At 37.2% G+C, this 23,689-nt stretch overlaps 1 protein-coding gene across 6 annotated transcripts in view; it reads left to right on the forward strand.

Moving 5' to 3' along the window:
* Nucleotides 1–23,689, forward strand: part of PIK3CA (phosphatidylinositol-4,5-bisphosphate 3-kinase catalytic subunit alpha) — a 94,760-nt gene that overhangs the window by 59,266 nt on the left and 11,805 nt on the right. For 5 of the 6 annotated variants that reach the window (XM_074190972.1, XM_074190971.1, XM_074190969.1 and 2 more), the window contains 12 exons: nt 377–462; nt 946–1,051; nt 1,818–1,970; nt 2,121–2,255; nt 5,401–5,525; nt 7,669–7,750; nt 8,032–8,196; nt 8,462–8,565; nt 14,679–14,850; nt 16,146–16,252; nt 16,971–17,092; nt 21,114–21,192. In XM_074190972.1, coding sequence (XP_074047073.1) covers nt 377–462; nt 946–1,051; nt 1,818–1,970; nt 2,121–2,255; nt 5,401–5,525; nt 7,669–7,750; nt 8,032–8,196; nt 8,462–8,565; nt 14,679–14,850; nt 16,146–16,252; nt 16,971–17,092; nt 21,114–21,192 — 1,436 coding nt within the window. The remainder of the gene's footprint in view (nt 1–376; nt 463–945; nt 1,052–1,817; nt 1,971–2,120; nt 2,256–5,400; nt 5,526–7,668; nt 7,751–8,031; nt 8,197–8,461; nt 8,566–14,678; nt 14,851–16,145; nt 16,253–16,970; nt 17,093–21,113; nt 21,193–23,689) is intronic. The other variant, XM_074190974.1, reaches the window with a different exon arrangement.

Below are 23,689 nucleotides of genomic sequence, written 5' to 3' on the forward strand. Positions count from 1 at the left end.
AGTTGATTCAGATCCAGCTAGAAAAATAGGTTAATGCCAGATTGCTAATGACTTGACTAAGAAGAAAGAACTGGATTTAGTAGATATAAAGAGCCTTGAAAACATTTTTGAACAAGCATTTTGAGTCCTACAACCAGATCTGTACATAAGAAAAATTAATTCAAAGAATGGGCTGAAGAAAAAAGAGAATGGAGGTGGGAAGCCCCAGAAGAAGACCACTGGATGTGATTGAATGTTAGAAGTGAAGGTGAAGAAATAAGCCAAGATGATAGGAACAATTTGACTACTAGAAGCTAAATGGATAGTGGTGCAACTAACAGAAATGGCAAAGCCATTTTATACTTTTATCCTAGTAAATGTTATATTCTTTTTTTAGATCTATGTTCGAACAGGTATCTGCCATGGGGGAGAGCCATTATGTGACAATGTGAATACTCAAAGAGTACCTTGTTCCAATCCCAGGTAAAGAGGAAGCATGCATGTTGATTTTTCTGAGGTCATATCTGTGTTTATAACCATGTCTAGTTTAAAAAATAATTAATGTTAAATCAGTTGTTGTGAATGATAAAAATGATAATGGAAATGATAAAAAGAAGTCGGGACAAAGGAGGAAGAGCACACTAGACCACACACTCACATATGGGTTGATTAAATAGTATTTGGTGTAATTTCATAATTCAAATACTGAAATTTATTGGTTTAAAACCTGATTTACCCATCTTTCTTGGATATTTTGTGGTATTTTTTCCCCTTAATTCTCTGACTTAAGTGTTTTGTGTTCCTTCATAAAAAGTAAGCATCCTGAAATTAAAATATAACTTCCAGATTCATTTCATTTGCATACTGACTTCATTATAGAAATCTATCTTTAATCATGGTGTAAAAGTTAGTTAGTTCTTTTGATCTAACTATTGAATTCTGTTTAACATTTTTAAAATTTCCTAGATGGAATGAATGGTTAATGTATGATATTTACATACCTGATCTTCCACGTGCTGCTCGACTTTGCCTTTCTATTTGTTCTGTTAAAGGCAGGAAAGGGGCAAAAGAGGTAAGAACTTGAGAAACAAACATGTTTACCTTTAAAATCTTTATCAGGGCTCAATTTCTTTTTCTTAAAAAAATTGTTTCATCACAGTGGCACAGTTAATAAAGAGCTATACTTAGAGTCTGGTATGATTGGCTTTGAATCATGGTAGACATAGGTTCAAATATTATTAGTGGTGTAATTTTTAATCCACAAGATAAAGTGAATCCCTTCTCCATTCCTCAAACAAAATAACTATGATGCTTTACATAATTTTGGGAAGAAGAAAATCTGTTTATTTCAGGATTCTTTTTAAGATAGGAAATATTTCCTGAAGTTTGTTTATTAAAAATCATATGGGGGAGGCTAGGTGGTGCAGTGGATAGATCACTGGCCTTGGAGTCAGGAGGACCTTAGTTCAAATGTGGCCTCAGACACATAATAATTACCTAGTTGTGTGGCCTTGGGTAAGCCACTTACTCCATTGCCTTGCAAAAAAAAAAAAAATGAACTAACTAATCTATTCATCAAGTGACTAAATTGCTTTCATATGTCTTTCTTAATTATGTTCCATATAAATAAAATTAAAGGAAATAAAAGATTTAGATGGGAAAAAGCAAAAATATGCCATCATTTAAGCTCGGAAAATATCATTGCCTCTTGTAGATACAAAGACTTTACAATAAAACAATGTCACTGAAAGCCATTGTCTGAAAAAAAATTTATTTTTTCAATGAAATGTGTCTATAAGAGATAACTAAAGTATTTTCAATGTTTCTTTTCTCTCAAGGAACATTGCCCATTGGCTTGGGGAAATATTAACCTCTTTGATTATACAGACACTCTAGTATCAGGAAAAATGGCTTTGAATCTGTGGCCTGTACCTCATGGATTAGAAGATTTGCTGAATCCTATTGGAGTTACTGGATCAAATCCCAATAAGGTGTTGTTTTCATCTTCATTTAAAAATCATTTATCTTTTTTGAAAAAAGATTTTGAAAAAATATTAAGAGATAAATAAAATTTTAAAATATTTGCTAAATTAATAGTAGTTAAGTGGATGGACTATAAAAATAGTTCTTTCCTCTCCTAGGAAACTCCATGTTTAGAGCTGGAATTTGACTGGTTCAGCAATCCTGTAAAGTTCCCAGATATGTCAGTGATTGAAGAACATGCTAATTGGACTGTATCTCGAGAACTAGGATTCAACTATTCCCATGCTGGTTTGGTAAGACAAATTTACATTTTTAAGAATAATGGAGCATTAGATTTTTGACAAAAATACATAACCATTAGCCAATGGACTCTGTATGCACATGGCTTTTGCTATAAGAGTAAGGGTTGTGAATTGCTCTTATCAGGTGACACTGAATCAGGTTATATTTTTGATGCATTAATATCATTTAATAGGAAGAAATGATAGAATTAAAAATTTCCCCCATATTAACAATAATAAACCATGATTATATAATTATGTTATATAACAATTTATCACAATAACCCTATGAGGCAGGTAGTATAGATGCTATAATTCATAATTTACAAATGATCCAACAGATACTCAGAGATGAAAAGAAATTTTTCTGGAATAATATATTTCATGAGATCTCAAATACAAGTCTTCTGATCTCAAGACCAATGTCCTTTGTCCTATTTCACACTGCTATTGTTATGTGTATAGAATGTTTTTGGTCTTTCAGAAGAAATGTTGCAATTCCCTTAGTCATTGACAACCTTGACATTGATTAAAGGATACACTAATGACATTTCTTCATAGCCTTAGTCTTCCATGATATAAGCGCTTAAGTGATTTCTATGATATAGCTATTGATGTCTTATTTCCTCCTACCATACTGATTATAAATAGACATTTCCTTTTCTCTAAAGTTGGTAGTTAATTTTTTCTGAGAACTTGAGGTTATGGAGTTGTGGATTTGATGTCAAAGGCTTCAGCTTAAATTCTTGCTCCACTACTTGTTATTTGGGTGACTGTGGGCAAATCACTTACCTTTTGATGGATGGACCTTCAGGTCCCTCCTCTGTAAGATGATAAATTTAGACTACTTCGTTTTCCAAGTTCCCTACAACTTTGATTATGTGACCCTTGGACCTAGTAACATTTTGAAGCTTCCCATGTTTTCCTCTTCTAGTACCTTTATTTACTATTATATTCCCAATTGTAACAAATGACCACCTTTGATTTTAGTACAGGATGTATGTGTTATACTTTATCACACCTCATCCCAAAAACCACTAAGTATTTTTACATCTTAATAATGGTAAGGAAATAAGGAAATGACACATAATCAAAACTCTATCACTAACTTGTCACATTCATTTTAATTATGAGACTAGAAGAAGAACTGATATGTATTAAGAGAAAAATTACAGTAGATTAGATGGTTGGCTGTCTTATCTTGTATATAACTTTGGAATCATAGACCAACTGAACACAAAGAGAGAGCCATTTTCTCGATACTATTTTTCAAGGCCAAGAGGGCCAAGTTTCTCCCAAGAGGAAAATACCTTTGTTCCCTTGCACTTTCTACTTCATGGGAAGGAAAGTCAATAATCCTACATGATAGAATTCCAAAAATGTCCCCCAAACAATGTTGATATCAGGAAGAGAAACCTAAAGGCATCTTGGAATGTTGCAATTAAACTGTATTAATCTATATTTAATACTGCAGCTATTACAGATAGACAGCTACTTTATCTCTTAAATATTTTCTAGTATATCTATCTATATAAATTTTAGTTGGTATTAATAATCTCTATCACAACAATAGTCTTACTCAATTAATTTGTGTTCTCATGACCAGAGAATATAAAACTCAACATCGATTTTCAGAATACATGTATGTATAGATTCATAATCAATCAGTAGTAAAATCAGTTAAGTTAATCAGATTTTGATTTTGCTGTCAAAAATGGCAGATACGCCTAGGAAAGCCAGTCTAGCTAAATCAGGAAAACACCCTAAGGAAGAACTATCAGGCCATTTCCACCACCACCAGGACCATCATCTCCCCTCAGCCCCTGATGGTTACATACAGGACCCAAGAGTCTTGATCTACTTCCAAAGCTCTTAAAGCCTTCATTTGGGGGTAGAAATCATTGTGGAAAAGAGACACCCCCCTCCCCATCCTTAGTGACAGCCACAATCAGACAGATGGGTCATTAGATCCTGGGGGAATGTAGCACCCTCCAGCCCCCTGGTCCTGCTCCCAGCCCAGCACTCATAGCCATCTTCTAGGAAAGTGGCTCCTGTGGAGAGGGGGCCAGCTGAAGCTTCCTGCCACCTGCAGAACAACTAGCTGACACAGCAGGGTGCCCTGAGGGAGAGAGAGGAGAGTCCAAGCAACATCAGGTTCACTCAGCCCAAGGTCCTTGCCCCAAGGGACCAGAGAAAAGCTGAGCTTCCCAATCCAGTCCCTCAGCTGCCCTCCAGCTTGGGACTGCCCCTGCAGGGGCTCCTGAAAACCTAGGAAAGAAAGCTCTTATTGTTAGTCCTTGATACTGTCCAGGGGCTCGGCATCAGAAATTGGTCTGATTTGATCAGAAGAAATGACCTTAAAAGAGAACTGACTTTCTGCTCGGCTGTTGGACCTGAGGACCATTAGACTTTCCCATTTACAAAGGGAGCTCTGAGAGCTAGAATGTCTGACCAGGGCTTAGCAGTTCTGGGTAAACAGCAAGTGCTTAATCAATGTTGAGTTTGTTATGGCGGGAAAATGAGTCAAAATGAAAAGTAAATGCACCCAGCTTTTTTACTTGACTTTATTTGACTTGTAGAATTTTACTTGTGTTTTTCTTTGTTTCTTACATGATTAAATGGTAGACATTGCTACAAAATGACAGAATTTGAGTTGCAGACTCATCTAGTCAACCCATATATGAAACGAATGTAGGGATTCACAAGAATGATTTAGAGTGGACCCCCACCAAGAGAATAACTCTCTCAAAGACCTACAGTGCTTTCATTTGTTTCTCTGCCCATCTCCTAGCCAGAAAAGCAGACTAGATTCTAATTGAATGGGAAGGGGTCACAGTGGGAGTCAGAGAAATTAATTTCACATTATTTTTCTCTACCTTTGTGCCCTTCCCCTTTCACTCCCCTATTCAGGCACTATCATTTATTCGCCTTGGTAGGTAATGTGGTAAATACAGAATTTCAGGTAATTTAGCCAGATTTTCACCTTGAATTGGTTGGACAATACTAACTGGAAGTTTGGCCTTTCTAATGTCTATCCACATAATCTTGCCCCTCAGTCCATCTCTTTATTAATTCATATTTTTAACCAAAACGAATCCCGAAAGAAATACCACAGGAATATACTGTAACAAAGGTTTTTGTTGTTGTTGTTTTACAGAGCAATAGGATAGCTCGAGATAATGAATTGAGAGAAAATGACAAAGAACAACTACGGGCCATTTGTACACGAGACCCCCTCTCTGAGATCACTGAGCAAGAAAAGGACTTCCTGTGGAGTCACAGGTCAGGGCTAAAAGACACTTTCAAAATAGGGTTGGTTTTTGTAAAGCATAGAATTGATTTAAATTGACTTACTTTACTATTGTGAGGGGAAAGTGTGCTCATGCTCATAATTACAGTTGAGCTCAGTAAGTGTTGCACTTCATTTGACTTTAGAGCACTAAAAACCTTTGTCTTCAACCCTATTAAAAATGTGTCTTCTCAGGGGTGGCTAGGTGGTGCACTAGCTAGAGCACCGGCCCTGGAGTCAGGAGTGCCTAAGTTCAAATACAGTCTCAGACACTTAATAATTACCTAGCTGTATGGCCTTGGGCAAGCCACTTAACCCCATTTGCCTTGCAAAAATCTAAAAAAAAAAAAATGTGTCTTCTCTCTTTGACACATTGGTAGGCTACACAATCAGGGTTGCCCTTCTGAAGTTCCAGGTTCATCCTACAGTTAGCGTTTATGGAACACTTGATGACTTACACATCCTTTACACAACCTGGTTTTACTTTGCTCCTCACAGCCCCGAACTAAGAGACAGATTCTGTCCCTGTCTCCATCAGTAAATGGATTTCACCTTGTAAAGTAGTCGGGAGAGAGGAGGTCTTCTTTGACCTGTTACTTTCTTCCTACCCCATTCCAAGTAATAGTTCCAACTCCATTTAGAACATTCAAGAATTATCCTTATTTCTTGTGTTCCTTACACTGCCTATCCTGGGATCTTTATTTTATTTTGAGAAGAATTTTAAATTAGTTAGTTTGACTAATTATTAGCAACTCTAATAAAAGTTTATTGGGTGAAGAAACTGAAATTAGTGACTAACAGAAATTGGGCCCCAGCTGTGGCTTCTAGTATTCTCTCCCCTTGGGCTTTATTCCTTTAAGTTAATGATGGAGAACTGATCATTGCTGATGATATTTTCATTTTTCAATTTAGATCTCTTTCCTTACTTTGTTAGGAGTTATGCTTAAGTCTAGTTTCTATGATGAAAAAAAATTAGCTAATACAATTTGAATGGTGCAAATTGGTATATTTGAAATTAAAGGTATTATCTGACATTTCTACAAGACTAAAGATTTTGGAAATGTTGCCCTGTGGTTTCAGTGAAACGACCAGCATACAGTAATCTATTGTATGTTGCATAAATGAACAAATAAATTTAAGACAGATGGATACCTTGAGAAAGCTTTTTTAATCATTCTTTCCTATCAGAATAGATAGCATGGTATAATGGGTACAGAGCCAGCCTTCCAGGCTCTTTATCTCTTCTTAAAATAAATTTTATTAATATCTTCTTTTACATATTAACTACATTTCCTAGTATATTATTCCCTCCTCTAGCCTTTCTAGAAAGGCCTCCTTATAACAATAAAAAAGAGGAGGAGAAAGCAGTTCAGCAAAATTAATATACAGATCAAAAAATCTGATATGTATGCAGTGTTCCATACCCATAGACCCCAACTCTGCAAAGAAGCATGAGGGAGGGGGAATATAACAATTAGTCATGATAACTTCACAATATTTGGTTTTGCTTTTTTCAAGTCATTTTTATCAGTGTTGTTGTATTTGTGGTTTTCCTACTTCAAGTTACCTCCTAATGGTCTGTATTCAGCATATTCATCTTTTCTTACAGTAAATAAGATTCCATTCCAATCACAGACCATAGCTGACATCACCATTACCAAGCAATGCTTATCTGTTTCCAATTCTTTGCTTCTACACAATTTACTACAAATGACTACAAGCACATTTTTGTATATAGACCTTTGTTTTTGTCATCATCTTCTTTTTTCTTACAATAGCTGGCATTTATACAGTGCTTTAAGGTTTGCAAAGTGCTTGATATATGTATTCTTATTTGCTCACAACAACCCTGGAAAGTAGGGGCTACTGTTAACATCACCATTTTACAGTTAAGATAACTCAGAAAATCAGTGGACTTGCCCAGGATCACACAGCCACTTAGTGTGTGAGGTGTGATTTGAACTCAGGTCTTCCTCACTTCAAGTCCAATACTTTATCTTCTGGGTCTTCTATCTACTTATTTAAAATTTACAATATTTGTGAAGTTTTGAAAATTAGACAATGAAAACCCTTGAACAATGTTCAAACAAGATAAATGTGTGTGTTTAAGTGGCTTATTTGGTTTTTTTTATACAGGCATTATTGTGTCAATATACCAGAAATTCTACCTAAACTTCTTCTGTCTGTTAAATGGAATTCTAGAGATGAAGTAGCCCAGGTAAATGTATATACACTCACCATTATTGGAAAAATGAAATGAGCATGTATCAACTGACGGATTTTCTCTAAGCAACATACATAGAAAGAATAGAAAAGTTTAAATTATATATTTGTAGTATTTTTGCCTTAATTACTTTCAAAACCTGGAAACCAACACATTTGCATAAACTTTATTCTTGACTTTGTATTTGTAAGATATATATATATATATATAAATAAATATATATATGTATATATATATATATATATATATACACATGTGTATCTTTTCACATACAGATGTATTGCTTGGTAAAAGATTGGCCCCCAATCAAACCAGAACAGGCCATGGAACTTTTGGACTGTAATTATCCAGATCCTATGGTTCGAGCTTTTGCTGTTCGATGCTTAGACAAATATTTAACTGATGACAAACTTTCTCAGTACTTAATTCAACTAGTTCAGGTATGCTCATGTATATTATCAATTAAGATTTAATTCATAAAACATACCTTGATTTTATGTTTATAGTAAAAGTTTTCTCCTAAGTTAAATGAAATATATAAAACCAAAAGCCATTTAATGTGATTAATCTCTTTATTTCTAAAATGTAAAAATCCTAATCCATTGTACTAAAAGAATAATAACAGCTCTCATTTTAAACATTTTTCTTCAAAATTTTAACCATCTACAAAATTTTCTCTAATTCTAATTGTTTTTTGTTCTTTAGGTTCTGAAGTATGAACAGTATTTGGATAACTTGCTTGTGAGATTTTTGCTCAAGAAAGCACTAACAAATCAAAGGATAGGACACTTTTTCTTTTGGCATTTAAAGTAAGTTAAATTCTTGCTGCCCCATTCACCTATACAGATTATATATATATTGTTGGTAGCATCACTGATGATTTTCTCCTCCCTTTGAGCTTAGAATCAGTGAACTGACCTTTCAGGTTTCTGGGGTGGAGCAGAAGGGGGTTTCTGGTGATGATTCAGAAAGCACCAAAGGGATTTCCAAGGCCATCTGGCCAAAAATATACTTCATACAATTCCAGTGAACATTCGGGGAGGGAGTGTGTTCTAAGACTCTGGGGCAACTCAGGTAGATAGATGACAAGGAACCAAAATCTTCCCCTTTGTTTCTTTGATCCATGGGTCTTACTTTTGCCTTCTGGAGCCTGGTATACTCTTCTCTCTTACATCTCTTCAAATTTGTGAAAAACATCTATCATTTTCAGCCATTTAATAAACATTTACTTAGCTCTTATGACATGCAAGAGACTATATTTTCCTTTATTTATTTTATGTTTATGTAAGGCAGTGGGGTTAAGTGACTTGCCCAAAGTCACACAGCTAGATAATTATTAAGTGTCTGAGGCTGGATTTGAACTCAGGTCCTCTTGACTCCAATGCTGGTGCTCTATTCACAGCACCACCTAGCTGCCCCTGAGACCTTAGTTTACTGAGTAGAGAAGTGCCAATCTGCTGTTAAAGAAGATCTGGCTTTAATTTTTGCCTCTAGCATGTCCTAGCTAGTTGACTTGGGCAAGTGATTTACAGCCTTACTGCCCTGGGCAACTCTCTTAAGACAAGATGTTATAGATGAGTTGCCAGTGTCCATGGACAAAAGGAGTTTACATATGGAGAGCCATTTCCCCTTCCTATCCACCCCTCCCTCCGGCTGTTCAAGATATTATGGATAGTATAGCATGAAAACAATGTAAAAGACTATCAGACTGCCTTTTAGGGGAAAAATTGTAAAATTCAAAAATAAATAGTTTTTTTAAAATATACAGTTAAAAAAGATATAGTATGGATACATGAATAAAACAAAGCAACCCCTGCCTTCATGGAGCTTAGAGTCTCCTGGGAGGGTAGGATATGTAAACATAAATAAATGCAACATAATTTAAAGAGGAAGAGAACATTAACAATCAGGGGACAGGAATTACTCCCCAAAGAAGAGGACCTGACCCTGAAAGAAGCTAAGTATTCTAAGATTCTCAGGAAGGAATTAATAAGAATTAGGAAAAAGCTTCTCTCTTCCCTATTTCAAATATCCCAGCTCTTTTCGTCTCCTCCTCCCATGGAATGGCCCCTAGCTTCCCACCATTCTGATTGCTCTTTTCTGAATTCACTCTAGTTTGTTAGCATCCTTCCTAAAATGGGGTCTCCATAAATGAACCTAGAAGTGCAGTTGCATTCCAAACAGCAGAGTAGAATCAAGTGTTTGCTCCCCTCGTTCTTGACCCTATGCAGAATCCTCCTCATGAAGTCTTATAAACATTTGGATCTTTGGCTACCATGTCATTATTGATTTAGATTGATTTGGTGATTCACAAGCACACCCCAGGTCTTTTTCACAGGACTCCTCATCCAATCATGACTTCTAGATGAGGAACTGGAAGCTGAAGGACCAACATCCAACACTATTCGTTGGTCTAGGGTTTTGGGGATTGATGCCTAATCTAGCTCATCCTAACAACCCTGTTGAGCTTCTAAGCTAAGTGTTCTCTATTGATAAGGCAGATGTGTCTTCTGTAACTTTTTAAAAAATTATATAGATAACTTTATTTTCAAATTACATACAATGGTAGTTTCTAACCAATCTTTTTTTTTTTTTTTTGCAAGGTTTTGAAATTCATAATTTTTTTTTCTCCCACCCTTCTCCCCCCAACCAAAGGCAATCTGATACAGGCTTTACATTTGCTTCCATGATAAACAAAGATCCAAATTGAATGTGTCAAGAGAACAGATTCAAAAGGAAAAAAGAAAACATTAGAGCTAGCAAAATTATGTAATACTTAAGACAACTTTTAAAATTTTTAGATAATGTTCTTTGATCATCATTTAAATTCCACAGTTCCTTCTCAAGATACAGATTGTATTCTCCATCACAGATCCCTAAAATTGTTCCTGATTCTTGCACTGATGGAGTGCACAAGTAAGACCCATGGATCATCACCCTTTGTTGTTAGTGTGTATAAGATTTTTCTCATTCTGGTCATCCCCCTCAGTGTCAATTCATGCACATCTTGCCAGGTTTTTCTTAATCCTGTCCCTCATCTTCGTAACTTGATGCATATCCTAAATAGAACTGTTGAGTCCCACACAGATTCCTGGAGCATTGTACAAGAGCTATGAAACCCAATAAGCATCAAGTTGCTATATTGCTTTTTGCAAGGCACTGTGTTAGGTGCTGGGGGCATAAAGTTGGAAGACAATCCTTGCCTTCAGGGAACTTTCAGGATAATGGAGCAAACTAACAGAAAAAGGGAGAAATAAATATTAGATAAAAGCCCCAAACTCCTGGGAGATCAGGAGAGACTTCAAGCAAAACAGGTGATGAGGCCTAAAGGAGCATGAAGGATTGCCTGTGCAAAGGAAGGAAGGCAAAAAGTGGAATGAGTTCAGGGAGTTCATGGAGACCAGGGGGGCATCTGGAAAAGTAGGCTGGAGTCAGATCAAGAATTAGCTTTGAAGATTTTGTGTTTTATTTTAGGGGCAGTAGGGAACCCTGACTATTCTTGAGCAATAGTGTTGCATGGTTAAACCTGTGATTTAGGGAGATAAGATTGACCATGATGTGGAGGACAGACTGGAGATGACTCTAAATTGGAAGACAGAAAAGTCTTCTATGCCTCCCTGTTTCCAATGCCAGTTTTGTGATCTTGTTTCCCAAACTCATTTGTCTTTCTATCCAGATGGTCTGTGGTATATCCCACAGACATGTTGCTTCCCCACTCCATTCCTATTGACACCTTCCCAAGTTTTCTTCTCAGCATTGGCCCTTCAACTTCCAGATTTTCCTCATGAGCATATTTTCTTAATCAGTTCTTTTTTATCTAGATTTTTCTTTTTGATTATAGAATGCCCTTCCAAAGTTTTGTTCCAAGCATGAAACTCTGCCTAGTTGTCAGTGTTGTCTGATGTCAGATTGCTTTTTTGCAACAGTATCTCTAATTCATTTTATTTGTCACCCATACTTTATGCATTTGGATATAGAGATCAGAGAATATTGTTTTAGGAACAACTCTATTTCTGGATTTCATCTCCTGTGGATTTGTGGTTCATTCTTTTCCTATTATGTTGTACCTCCTAATCACTTATGATATCAGGATTAACAGATGTACAGAGATGATTTTTCTCTCCAAAGACCTTGTGATTGGAAGTGTAAGACTCTAAAGCAACTATCTTTTTACTAGCCCTTATTATTATTTTGTTATTATTATTGTTATCATTATTGCTACTACTACTATATTATGTTATATTATACTATATTATACTATATTATATTGTTATGTTATGTTATGTTATGTTATGTTATGTTATGTTATGTTATGTTATGTTATTCCTAGTTAAGAGCCAGTCTAATCAATTCAGCCACAGTCCATACATACATAGAGCATAGGTCTTGGATTCAGGAGGATGGGAGTTTGAATCTGGCCTCAGACACTTGCCACTTACTAGTCATGTAGTCTTGAGCAAGTCATTTAAACCTGACTGCCCCACATCCAGGACTATCTCTGGTTGTCCTGATCCATATCCAACCACTGGACCCAGATGACTCTGGAGGAGAAAGTGAGGCTGGTGACCTAGTATGGCACTTCCTCAAATCCAATTCACATGCATTTCATGGCATCACCACCCTGATATCATGATCCTCTTCAAAAATGAAGGACAGGGGCGGCTAGGTGGTGCAATGGATAGAGCACTGGCCTTGGCGTCAGGAGTACCTGAGTTTAAATCCCACCTCAGACACTTATTACCTAGCTGTGTGGCCTTAGGCAAGCCACTTAACCCCATTGCCTTGCAAAAACTTTTAAAAAAATGGACATTTTAGTCAACTGTTCTTAATTTCTCTTTGTAATTCCCTACCTCAATCAGCAATTGTGATGAAATGCCATTGTTCCCCATAAGATTTCTGTCTAATCCAGGAGTTCTTGTATCTTTTTTGTATGAAGGATTTCTTGGGCAGTCAGGTGAGGCCTGGGTGCCTCTTCTCAGAAGAAGGTTTCTAAATAATTGAAGGAAATACTAAATTGCATTCGAGATAGTCAATATAAAGATGGGAATTTTTTTTAACTTCAGACACTCCCTTAAATCTATCCACAACCCCTTAGAAGGATTCAGAGACTTCAAGTGGAGAATCCCTCATCTGAGACTGCTTAGTTCTTAGCAACAACACCTGAGTTCCTTCTGGTAATAACAAATAGTCCTCACCAGTATTACCCACAAAAATGAAATCATATTGCTTATCTCTGAGTCTTTCATTATTTCTTTGAAATTAATTCAGCAGAACTGTGCTGCCTGCTGAGCAGCTCTTTCAGTCCAGATTACATTGTGCACATTCCAAGATTTAAGTTATTGTGGAGAGCCTGGTGAATTGATTTTAGGGAAAGTGTCTGGGTTGACATCTGAACAGACATCACAAACCTATAGGATTAAACTAATCAAAAGGGGGTTTTTTTGTGTGTCATTTTCACTTCTTTTTAGTCATCTGAGCATTTTGTTGATGAAAAACTGAAATGTACTGGGGAGAGGAGGAAGGGATCAAGCTTTTGTTAAGTGCTGGAGGTTGCCAGGCCCTCTACTAGGCTTTTACAAGTCCCTGGGAGGGGAGGGGCTGGGTTATTGTTGACCTCACTTTACAATTGAGGTAGACAAGGTAAAATAACTTGTCAGGGTTACACAACTAGGAAGCATCTGAGACTGGACTCTTAAGTCCAGCACTCTATCCATTGTTCTGCCTTGCTTCCTCACTTAATAGATAATATTATATTGGGTGTGGCATAGGCAATAATAAACAGTTTCATTTTTTTTTTATCTGAGCTCAATTTGTATGATATGGAGTCAGGGCCCTGAGAAATTGGTATCTTATCAAGTATAAGTATATTGCTCTGTCTGGTGAGATACATCACTACCCATCCAGCTGACAAGTTTTATCATTGTTTTATTGAAATTAAATTAAAATTGACTATATTCTGGATAAGTTTAGAGCAATAGGGGATATTCTTAAGCTGGAGAACTGTAATTGTTCTTAGTCCTTGAATAGCTTTTAGTACTACTCACATATATTCTCCTGCTATGCTGCATCACAGTCATTGGACTTGGACCTGTGCTGACCCTTTTGACCCTTCTTATCTGTAAATTCTAGGATGTCAGGGACCACCCTCATTATCTGGAGATCTTTCTCCTCCTTTATGCCAGGTCTAGGTATACTGAGGGCTGCATGAATGACTGAATGTTCAATTTAGCTCTTTGCCTCCTCTACTTTTTTAGAATTCCTAACTATGGCAGCTAGATGGTATAGTGGATAAAGGACGGCCCTGGAGTCAGGAGTACTTGGGTTCAAATCTGGTCTCAGACACTTAATAATTACCTAGCTGTGTGGCCTTAGGCAAGCCACTTAACCCCATTTGCCTTACAAAAAAAAAAAACCCAAAATAAATAAATGAATGAATGAATAGAAATAGAAATAGATTTCCTCTAACTTTGATCATTATTGACACCTCCTATAATGAATGAATGGATGGCAATTAATTGAAAAAATGCCTAAGGGTAAAATTGAGTAATTGTATAAAAATCTCCATTTGCAAGTGATGGTTAAAGATCTCAGTTCAAATTGATATATCCTCATTAGGCGGGCCCTCATTTCCAGATGTGATGTGCAAGATTTGGTTGTTGCAGTTGGAGGGCTGGATCGGGAGCGGGGCTTGAAGCCAGGGAGACCCAAGTTCAAGTTATAGCCCCTGATAATTCCAGGCAAGGTTCTGGCCTGCACTGAGAGAAGGGGTCTCCTCACAGGCTGAGTCCCAGATCCTAGCCCACCTGTTGTCTTAATAAATATTTAAGTATTCATAGATATGGAGTCTTTTATGTAGTACATACTTATGATACTAAATTCTGGTATTTGGAACTGTTTTCTAAGTTTCAAAATGTCATTTTAGGTCTGAAATGCATAATAAGACTGTCAGCCAGAGATTTGGCTTGCTTTTGGAGTCATACTGCCGAGCATGTGGGATGTATCTAAAGCATTTGAATCGGCAGGTAGAGGCCATGGAGAAGCTGATTAACCTCACTGACATTCTCAAACAGGAGAAGAAGGATGAGACACAAAAGGTACATCTTTCTTTCTAGGTTCCCTCCCAGCTTCTTTCCTTCCACCAGTCTTTTGTTGTCAGATCCTTTTTAGCACAATTCCTGAGAATCTGAGATAGAATCAGCTAGTTTTCACAAGGTTTGCTGGGGAGCAAGTGAAGTTACTGACATGAGTCACACCATGAATTGGGAACAAAGATGATTATATATAATCTCGGCCCTTGGCTTCCTACTTAGGAGACAAAGTTCACTGAGCTGGTTCTTACAATAGTGAAGAATGAAAATGGGAACGCCTATGCTTTCCATCTTTCCTGCCCTCACGACTTTCTCCTTTATTTGATCTTCCATGTTCTCTAAAAGCAGTGGCATTTTTATTATATAGAGTTCTTTAGTTTTTGAATTGAGCAAATGTGACTGACTAGATGTGATGGATGTAGAGATTATCAGGCAGAGCTGATTCTTCCCTAGAGGTGTGGCTACAAAAGTCTAGAAGCAAAACCATGCCTTCCTGGTCAGGGATGGACACAGAGATATCCTCCTGTTCCCCAGGCACAGTCTGAGCTCTCTTTATCTTGGGATACTTCAGGGTTCTTTCTGTGATAGATTTTAGAGCAGTCTGTAGAATGCAAGCTAAAAAGGTTGCTTAAAGTCCCTTGAGAATGATGCCAGTAATTCTGTTGGTACTACTTCTTATGACCCACCTGTAAAAAAAGTCACTGTGTTAAGGGACAGCTGGAAGGTGTGGTTCATTTTTTGAGAAATTATACTATTAAAGTGTTCAAAAGAGTATATTTAGATAGCAATTTTTTTCCTAAAGTAACTGAACTTAGATCAAAAAACCCTGCATCAATCATTAAAAGTATTTTAAGTTAAATACGCATAGTCCCTAAGTCTGATTTGAAGTAGTATAAGTGATTTTTACTTCATATCCTGGACCTTTCCTAAAATACAGAACCCATTGAAGCAGAGATCCTTGTAGAATTCATACTGTGTCTTCTGCCTTTTTAAATTCTCAGTATTATCTCTGCCTGCTAAAGGGGAAAAGATAAATAGTATTATCTGAAAGATCAAAAGGTTGTAAGCATCAGCAGACCAGGAGCAATAACCTCAACCTTCTCCCCTCCCCACACCTATGAAGGAGGAGGACAGAGCAGTCCCCAGTCAGTCTCCCTTTCTTTGGTTGCTTTCTTCTGGTGCCCAGCCAGGTACATCACAATCCAGTGTCAGGGTCCAGTTCAGACTCACCATTATGAAAGAGGAATAACTGCTTTACTTTTCATTGTAGTTTTCAGACTTTGATTGTGATTATCTATCAGGTACAGATGAAGTTCTTGGTTGAGCAGATGAGACGGCCTGATTACATGGATGCTTTACAAGGCTTTATCTCTCCCCTTAACCCTGCTCATCAACTAGGAAATCTCAGGTATGGTGTTGTATCCATGCTTTGTGAAGAAATATAAAGCTCCATTCAGAACTGAACATGATGACACATCTCTGTAATCCTAGCTGTCAGGGAGCTTGATTCTTAAGAGTTCTGAACTGCAATGGGCGATGGCAATTGAGGATCTGCCCTCAATTTGGGCATCAGTCTGAGGTTGCCCAAGGAGGGGTGAGCCAGCCCAGGTAAGATATGGAGCCAGTCAGAGTGGGATTGACCCATGATTAACCCCTGCATCCTAGTCTGGGCAAGAGGAAGAGAACTGAATGAATGGACACATAGGATCCATTAGAGTACTTAATGAAATATGAGTGATCATTAGATACTAAATAAAACGTTTTAGGGGAATAAAGATTTCTTAAAAGATAGACTAAGTGAGCTTTTTGATGCCATGATTTGATTATTCTTTCCCCAACAAATTAGTAACAGCAAAAATAGTCAGAAGAATCAGCAGGGTGTTTTTTTAAATTCATTTTATGTGATTACTATGTCACAAGGCTCAGGTAAAATTTAAGTTGGAAATTGCAAATAAACTAATGTTTAGTTATTTTCATTTCCCTAGAGTACTTTAGAAATATATCTACAAACCATAAAAAGAATGCTTTTATAAATTTAAAGATATTGTTTCTAAAAGTCACACTTCATAGATTAGTCTAACATGAAGGTGCCATATTTTATATATAAGTTTTTAATCATTTTAAAGGCTTGAAGAGTGTCGGATTATGTCCTCTGCAAAAAGACCTCTGTGGTTGAATTGGGAGAACCCAGACATCATGTCAGAATTACTATTTCAGAACAATGAGATCATCTTTAAAAATGGTGATGGTAAGGAAAATATTAATAAACTTTTAAAATTGATGCATACCACTGTCTTTATATCTAAGGATCTTCGATAACTGTAAATAAAACTTTGCTTCAAATGACTCTAAAAGTACATCCATGAAGAAGCACACCATTACTAATCTAATAGCCTGCCCTTGAGAAAAGATGCAAAGAAAAACATGATATTTAAATTTGACAGATTAACTTTGCAACAGCAACAACTATTGGATCAGTTTTTTCTATTATGACTGACATTCTGATATGAGCACATATGCATATAAACATGCAAATTTAACTAAACACTTATTAACCACAACTATTTTAGGTGATAAGGATATAAATATAGATGTGACTCTATACATTGAGAGAGTCACTCTCAATGAATGTACAGTCTAATTCAAGAAAGAAAATAAGCACAAATAACTGGTACAGAGGAAAGTTAAAGGAAGATGAGAATTTTGAACAAAGAAAGATCAAGTTCACTTTGAGGAGCCAGGGATGGAGCCATGGAAAAGGCAGTCTCTGAATCAAATCTTGAAGGAGGGGGTAACAACAGGTGATGATTGCAGGGTAGGGGAGAATAGATATGAAAGGATGACGGGTATGAGAGGTCACAAGTTCAGGGGACAGGGATTAGAGAAGCCCAAATGAAAATCATTAAGGACTGTGAAATAATCTATCCTGTAGGGAAATTGGGAACTATGCCTTTTGAGCCAGCAGAGAGATCATAAAAGGAGGAAAGACCCAATGCACAAAAATAATTTATAATAGCTCTTTTTGTGGTAGTAAAGAATTGGACATTGAGGGGATGCCCATCAATTGAGAAATCACTGAACAAATTGTATTATATGAATGTGATGGAACACATTGTTCTGTAAAAAATCATGAGCAAGCAGATTTCAAAAGAGCTTAGAACTAATGCTGAGCAAATGAGAAGAATCAGGAGAACATTGTACAGTGATCAGCTACGATGGACATATCTCTTCTCAGCAACACAATGATCAAAGATGGAAATTGCCATCCACATCCAGAGAAAGAAATAGGAAATCTGAATGCAGACCACAGCATACTATTTTCACCTTTTTAATTTTTTGGTTTTTCCTTCTCTTGGTTTTCCTCCTTTTATTCTGATTCTTCTTTCACGATGTGACTAATATGGAAATATGTATAACATATCAAGATTCCTTGGTATCCTAGGTTGGGGAGAGGGAAGGGGAAGAGGGAGAAATCTATATCAGTGAGCACTTACTAAGAGCCTCCCTGTAATATGCTGCACTGGAGGCTGAGGGAAGTACATACAAACTGGGAACAGAGTAAATACAAATTAATTTGGGAGGGAAGGGGAAGTACTAACATTTGGGGGAGTCAGGAATTTTTCAGTCCTTGAATTGAGTCTTGGAAGGACACTAGGGATTCCACAACACAGAGAGGAGGAGGGAGAACATTCTGTCATGGGGACAACTTGTGAAAACAACAAAGGAGGGAGATGGAATGTTCAGTGAAGAACATCAGCGTCAAAAAATTCAGTCTGACCTGAATGTAGGGTAAGGGAAACTCCTAAGAAATCAGTGGTAGGGGCCAAGTTAGATTTGAAAGGACCTGTGTTTTAGTCAGTCAATAAACATTCCTTTAGCCCCCTACTTAGACTCTGGTCTAGGCACTGGGGATATAGAAAAAGGTCTAAAAAAGATCCTTCTTTAAGGAACTCATAGGCCAATATAGGAGGAAAAACATGCACATATCTAGGCACAATAAGTTTTATGCAAGATAAATTGGAAGGATAAATAGAGGAAGTCTTCCTGTAGGAAGTGGGATTTTAACTGATACTTGAAGAAAATCAGAGAAACCAGGAGGGAGAGCACTCCAACCAAATGATGATGCCTAGACTGAGATTATAAAGGAGTACACTGTTAGAGATCTATTGGTGGCACTGAATCATTACCAGGGGCTCTTTAGTTCAGACATCCAGTACATTCTGAATCTGTATGTTTGACTGTATTGTTGTCTCCCCACAATTTTACATCTTCATAAGAATAGTGTGTTATTGTATTCAGAGCTTTTCTAAAATCTAAATAAACCACACTCTCAGCATTCCCCTTCTCTGCTAGCTTAGTAATCCTACCAAAAAAGGAAATGAAATTTGGCTTGCTTGATCAGTTCTTGACTAAGCCAAACTGACTCTTTGCAATCAGTTTCTCTTTCTAGATAGTTACTTTCTCTTTAATGATGCAATCTAGAATTTCCTCAGAAATTTAAGTTAAATAAACTTCAGTTTGCATATTTGGTTGACACAAAACTGGGAGGGTTACCTAATACATTATTAAATGACAGAAGCAGTATCTAAAGCATTTGGACAGGTTAGAGCATTGGACAGAATCAAATAAGTTACATCATTGGGGGTCATTAAAATCTTTCACCTGATACAAAAATAAATTAACTTCACAATTGGGGGGAAAGGCATAGAAATGGATAGGAATCATTATGAAAAAGACATGGGGGGTTTTAGTGAACTGGAAGCCCAAAATGAGTCCCAAAGTTAGGGAAGTAATCATACCCTATATTCTATCTGCTCTTGTCCGACCTCATCTGGTTCTAGGTACCACAGTTAAAAATTTGGGGTATTGAGTATCTAAGAGAGTGTCCAGAAAAGAGCATCCAGGATGATGAAGGCCTCGACTTTGGATCTATGACATGTGAGAATGGTTAAAGGAACTAGGCACATTTCACCTGAAGACAAACCAACCAGGGGTGCATTATAGACGTCTTCAGGTAGTTAGGGCTGTCAGGTAAAAACTGAGTGAGGGTAAGGGATTGGTGGAAGTTACAAAGAAACCAATTTAAGCCTAATGTCATGAAAAACTGTCTAATTAGAAGTGGGCCAAGGCAGCTAGATGGCACAGTGGATAGATTATCAGCCCTGGAATTGGGAGGACCTGTGTTCAAATTTGACCTCAGATATTTACTAGCTGTTATCCTGGGCAAGTCACTTAACTAACGCTAATTGCCTCCCAAAAAAAACAAGGTGGGGGGGATGGAATGGGCTCACCCAACTGGGCAGTGGGTTCCTCCTCATTGGAAGTCTTCAAGCAAAGGCAGCATGAGCATTTGTCAACTGCAGAATAGCCCCTAGGTCCCTTCCACTTTTGGAATTTTCTGATCCTGAATGTTTGGAAAGGTAAAATAGTCATATGGTGTACATTGGCAAGGAACCTGGATGAGAAAGAGTTTCTCACAATAGTGGGGTGGGGGGAAATGTGTTGTTACAAGGCAAAAATTATTACTGTCAATCAAAAAATCTGGGGTTCTATCCTCCTGTGGGACATTGGACAAGGTCCTTTACCTCCTTGGGCCTCAATTTCCTCATCTGTAAAGTGAAGGGGGTGGGGATAGACTAGATTGACTCTGAGGTCTCTTCCAGTTCTGGAATTATAATCACTTAATCCTATCAAATGTTAGCCATATATCATCAGTTGAAGGTTAAGTGGATGGTATGAAAATAGATTCAGAAATATAGACAACCTTTTCTTAGCAGTTTGATAGTAAAATGGAGAAGAGCAGGCAATAGAAAATCAAAGGTTTTTTAAAAGCACTTTATGAATCATATAATGACTAGCCTTGAATATGTGATGGTTTTCATTTCTTTTTCTTTAGTTTTTGGTCTAGATCTATAATTTTAGCAGTATGGAAAACTTTTAAAGTAGAAACTCCTTCCCTTAATGTAGAATGGCCGTTTTTCTGTAACCTAAAGTCTTAGTTTCCTGGAATGCTGGGAGGTTACACAGCATAGACTCAAACCCTCATGTGCCTATTTTAGGGTCAACTGGATATCTGCCATACCACACTGCCTTTCGCATTTGTTGTACTTTGAAAATTATAACATGATTGCTTACTGTTATGAGAAATATTTCTGAATGAAGACAGCTATTTATGTCAAAAATATAGCCTCTTTTGAATTTGTTGGGATCACATGGTACCCAGATTTCTATGTGCTGTTGTGAAATTAGGTTATATTTGACTGTTTCAGACTTACGGCAGGATATGCTAACCCTTCAGATCATTCGGATTATGGAAAATATCTGGCAAAATCAGGGTCTCGATCTTCGGTGAGTAATAGAACTAATATAATAAAGAATGTATAGTTTTTCTTATGTACAGAAAATTGGATTATCCTGATAAAGCCACTTAGTCATGATTAATCAGTTACTTTCCCAGTACTGAGGATTGCAGTGTACACACACACACACACACACACACACACACACACACACACACACACACACAAACTTTTAAGCAATATCCGGCATAGTCATCTAATCTACAATGGTTGGGCAGTCGATCCTTTATTCCTTTTTTCCTTCATTTGCATAGAACTAGAGAATGACATTTACAACAAGCAATCAGACTGTCAGAATTAGTTCAGTTGTTTCTGGAGCTCCGGCAGGGTTAGCAAGGCATGCAAAAGGAGACAACAGACATATGTTTGAATACTAACTTTCAATCATTGTTGTAAAAGTAATAGAAGTTTAAAGCAGAGGGAGAGAGTTCATAATCTTCAATATACTTTTTAAACAACTATAAACTGGAATGATAGGACATTCTTGCAGCAAAATTTTGTCACCAAATGCTGACAGTTTCCCTGACACATGTAACCTTCTGGCACAGTTTTTCTTCTAAGCACCCCCTTCTATCAATCCAGCCATCTGGAGGAGGATAGAAAGAGTTAAAGTGGATTTGGAGGGAAAGGTAATTAGAGGAAAACCTCTCCTCTTTAGATGACTCACCTTTCATTTTCACTTTTCATTCACTAATGTCCTGCCTACACCTCTTCATAGTCTGAGAAGTGAGTTGGTTTCCCAAAGGCTGTTTAGAGAGCACAAGTTTAGAATAGCCTCAGTGACCCAGGGAGGCTTCCAAAGCTTGTTTGACAACAGCAAAATCTGTGTATTTGAGGTGCAGAGGAACCCAGCACCAGCAGATGCACTACCAAATCATATTTTGTTTTTTAATCACAGCAATATATTTTATTAAAAATATTTCTCAGTTAGAAAAAATATTTTTTTCCCATCTTCAATAGAAAAACTAGGGCAAACAGGATTAAGTGACTTACCCAGTGCCACATAGCTAATAAATGTCTGAGGTCAAATGTGAACTCATCCCCAATCATCCTAATCCATATCTGGCCATTGCACCCAGATGACTCTGGATGACAAAATAAAGCTGGTGACTTTACACAGCACCCTCTCACTTAAAGCAGACTCACTTACTTACATGTCATGGCATTGCCTTCTTGATGTCATGGTCTTCTAGAATGAAGGAAAAACATCAACAGACCTCACCACACTCTTGACTCTCCTTGATTGGTCAACAGTGGGTCTCAGGCTAAGTCATCCTGGCCATCGTTTGGTTCCTGATCAGTTCAGAGTGAATTGAAACAGCAGTTGTCTCTCTTTTGGCCAGAAACTCTGAGGGTCTTCCCCTCCCAGATTGATTTTTATTTTTTTGGACTATGCAAAAAAAAAAAAGATCCTTCTTGCTTCTTTTCATTCTTACCTGCCTTAATCGCTAGCATCCCAACAATTTTTTTTTCCTTATTTTTTGAAAGTGGTCACTCCTGGTCTCTTTACCTAATCTCTCTTTTATCTAACTTTTATGATTGAATAGGCATTGCTTCAGTCAAACTGTGACCTGAGAAAGACCTGACTTTAAAAATGCAATATTTCCCACTGCATCCAGGGCTATCCCCAGTAATTCTGATCCATATCTGGACCACTGAACTGAGATGGCTCCAGAGAAGAAAGTGAAACTGGTGAACAAAGAACCAACATTAACAACAAAAGAAAAATAAGAAAAAATAAACCAAAATCCTTATCAACAAATGTGCAGTCAAGTAAAACAAATTAAAATTCTTTTTTTTCCAAGTCTTCACCCTGAATCCATCACCACACTGTCAGGATGTGGGGTGCATCTTCTGTGAATCACAGTTAGCATTGATCCAATACTATTTTTGTTTCTTTTGATTTCTTCAAGGCAGTAGGGTTAAGTGACTTGCCCAAGCTAAGGTGTCTGAGGCCAGATCTGAACTCAGGTCCTCCTATTTGCAGGGCCAGTACTCTATCCACCTCGCTGTCCGTGATTTTTTAAAGATTTTTCAAAGTCTCTTTGTTTTTTGCAATGTTATTGTTGGGTTCTCCTAGTTCTTCTCACTTACCTCCAGATCAGTTCATGCTCGTCTTCCGAGGTTTCTCTGAAAATATCCCCTTCCTTATTTCTTGTAGTACAGTAGCATACCATTTACAGCTCTTTGTCAGTCCAATCGGTGTCAGGTGGAACCTCAGAGATATTATTTGTTGTTTTGTTATTGTTTGGTGTTATTGTTTCAGTTGACTTTCTTATGAGGGAGGGAAGGAAGTGGGTGTTCTATGAATTTGAGAAGTGATATTCTTGGGGATATTGCCCACTATGCTTAACCCAAAAATCAATTTAAATGAAGTTTTTTGCAGTGCCCAGAGAATTAAGGCAGGAGTAAGTGATAAAGTAAAACGACAAGCATTTGAACCCTAGTTTACCTGCCTTGTGATCCTGAGTGTTCCTGATTCCTGG

This window comes from Macrotis lagotis, chromosome 6 (genome assembly GCF_037893015.1).
Source record: "Macrotis lagotis isolate mMagLag1 chromosome 6, bilby.v1.9.chrom.fasta, whole genome shotgun sequence".
In the NCBI taxonomy this organism is placed as follows: Eukaryota; Metazoa; Chordata; class Mammalia; order Peramelemorphia; family Peramelidae; genus Macrotis; species Macrotis lagotis.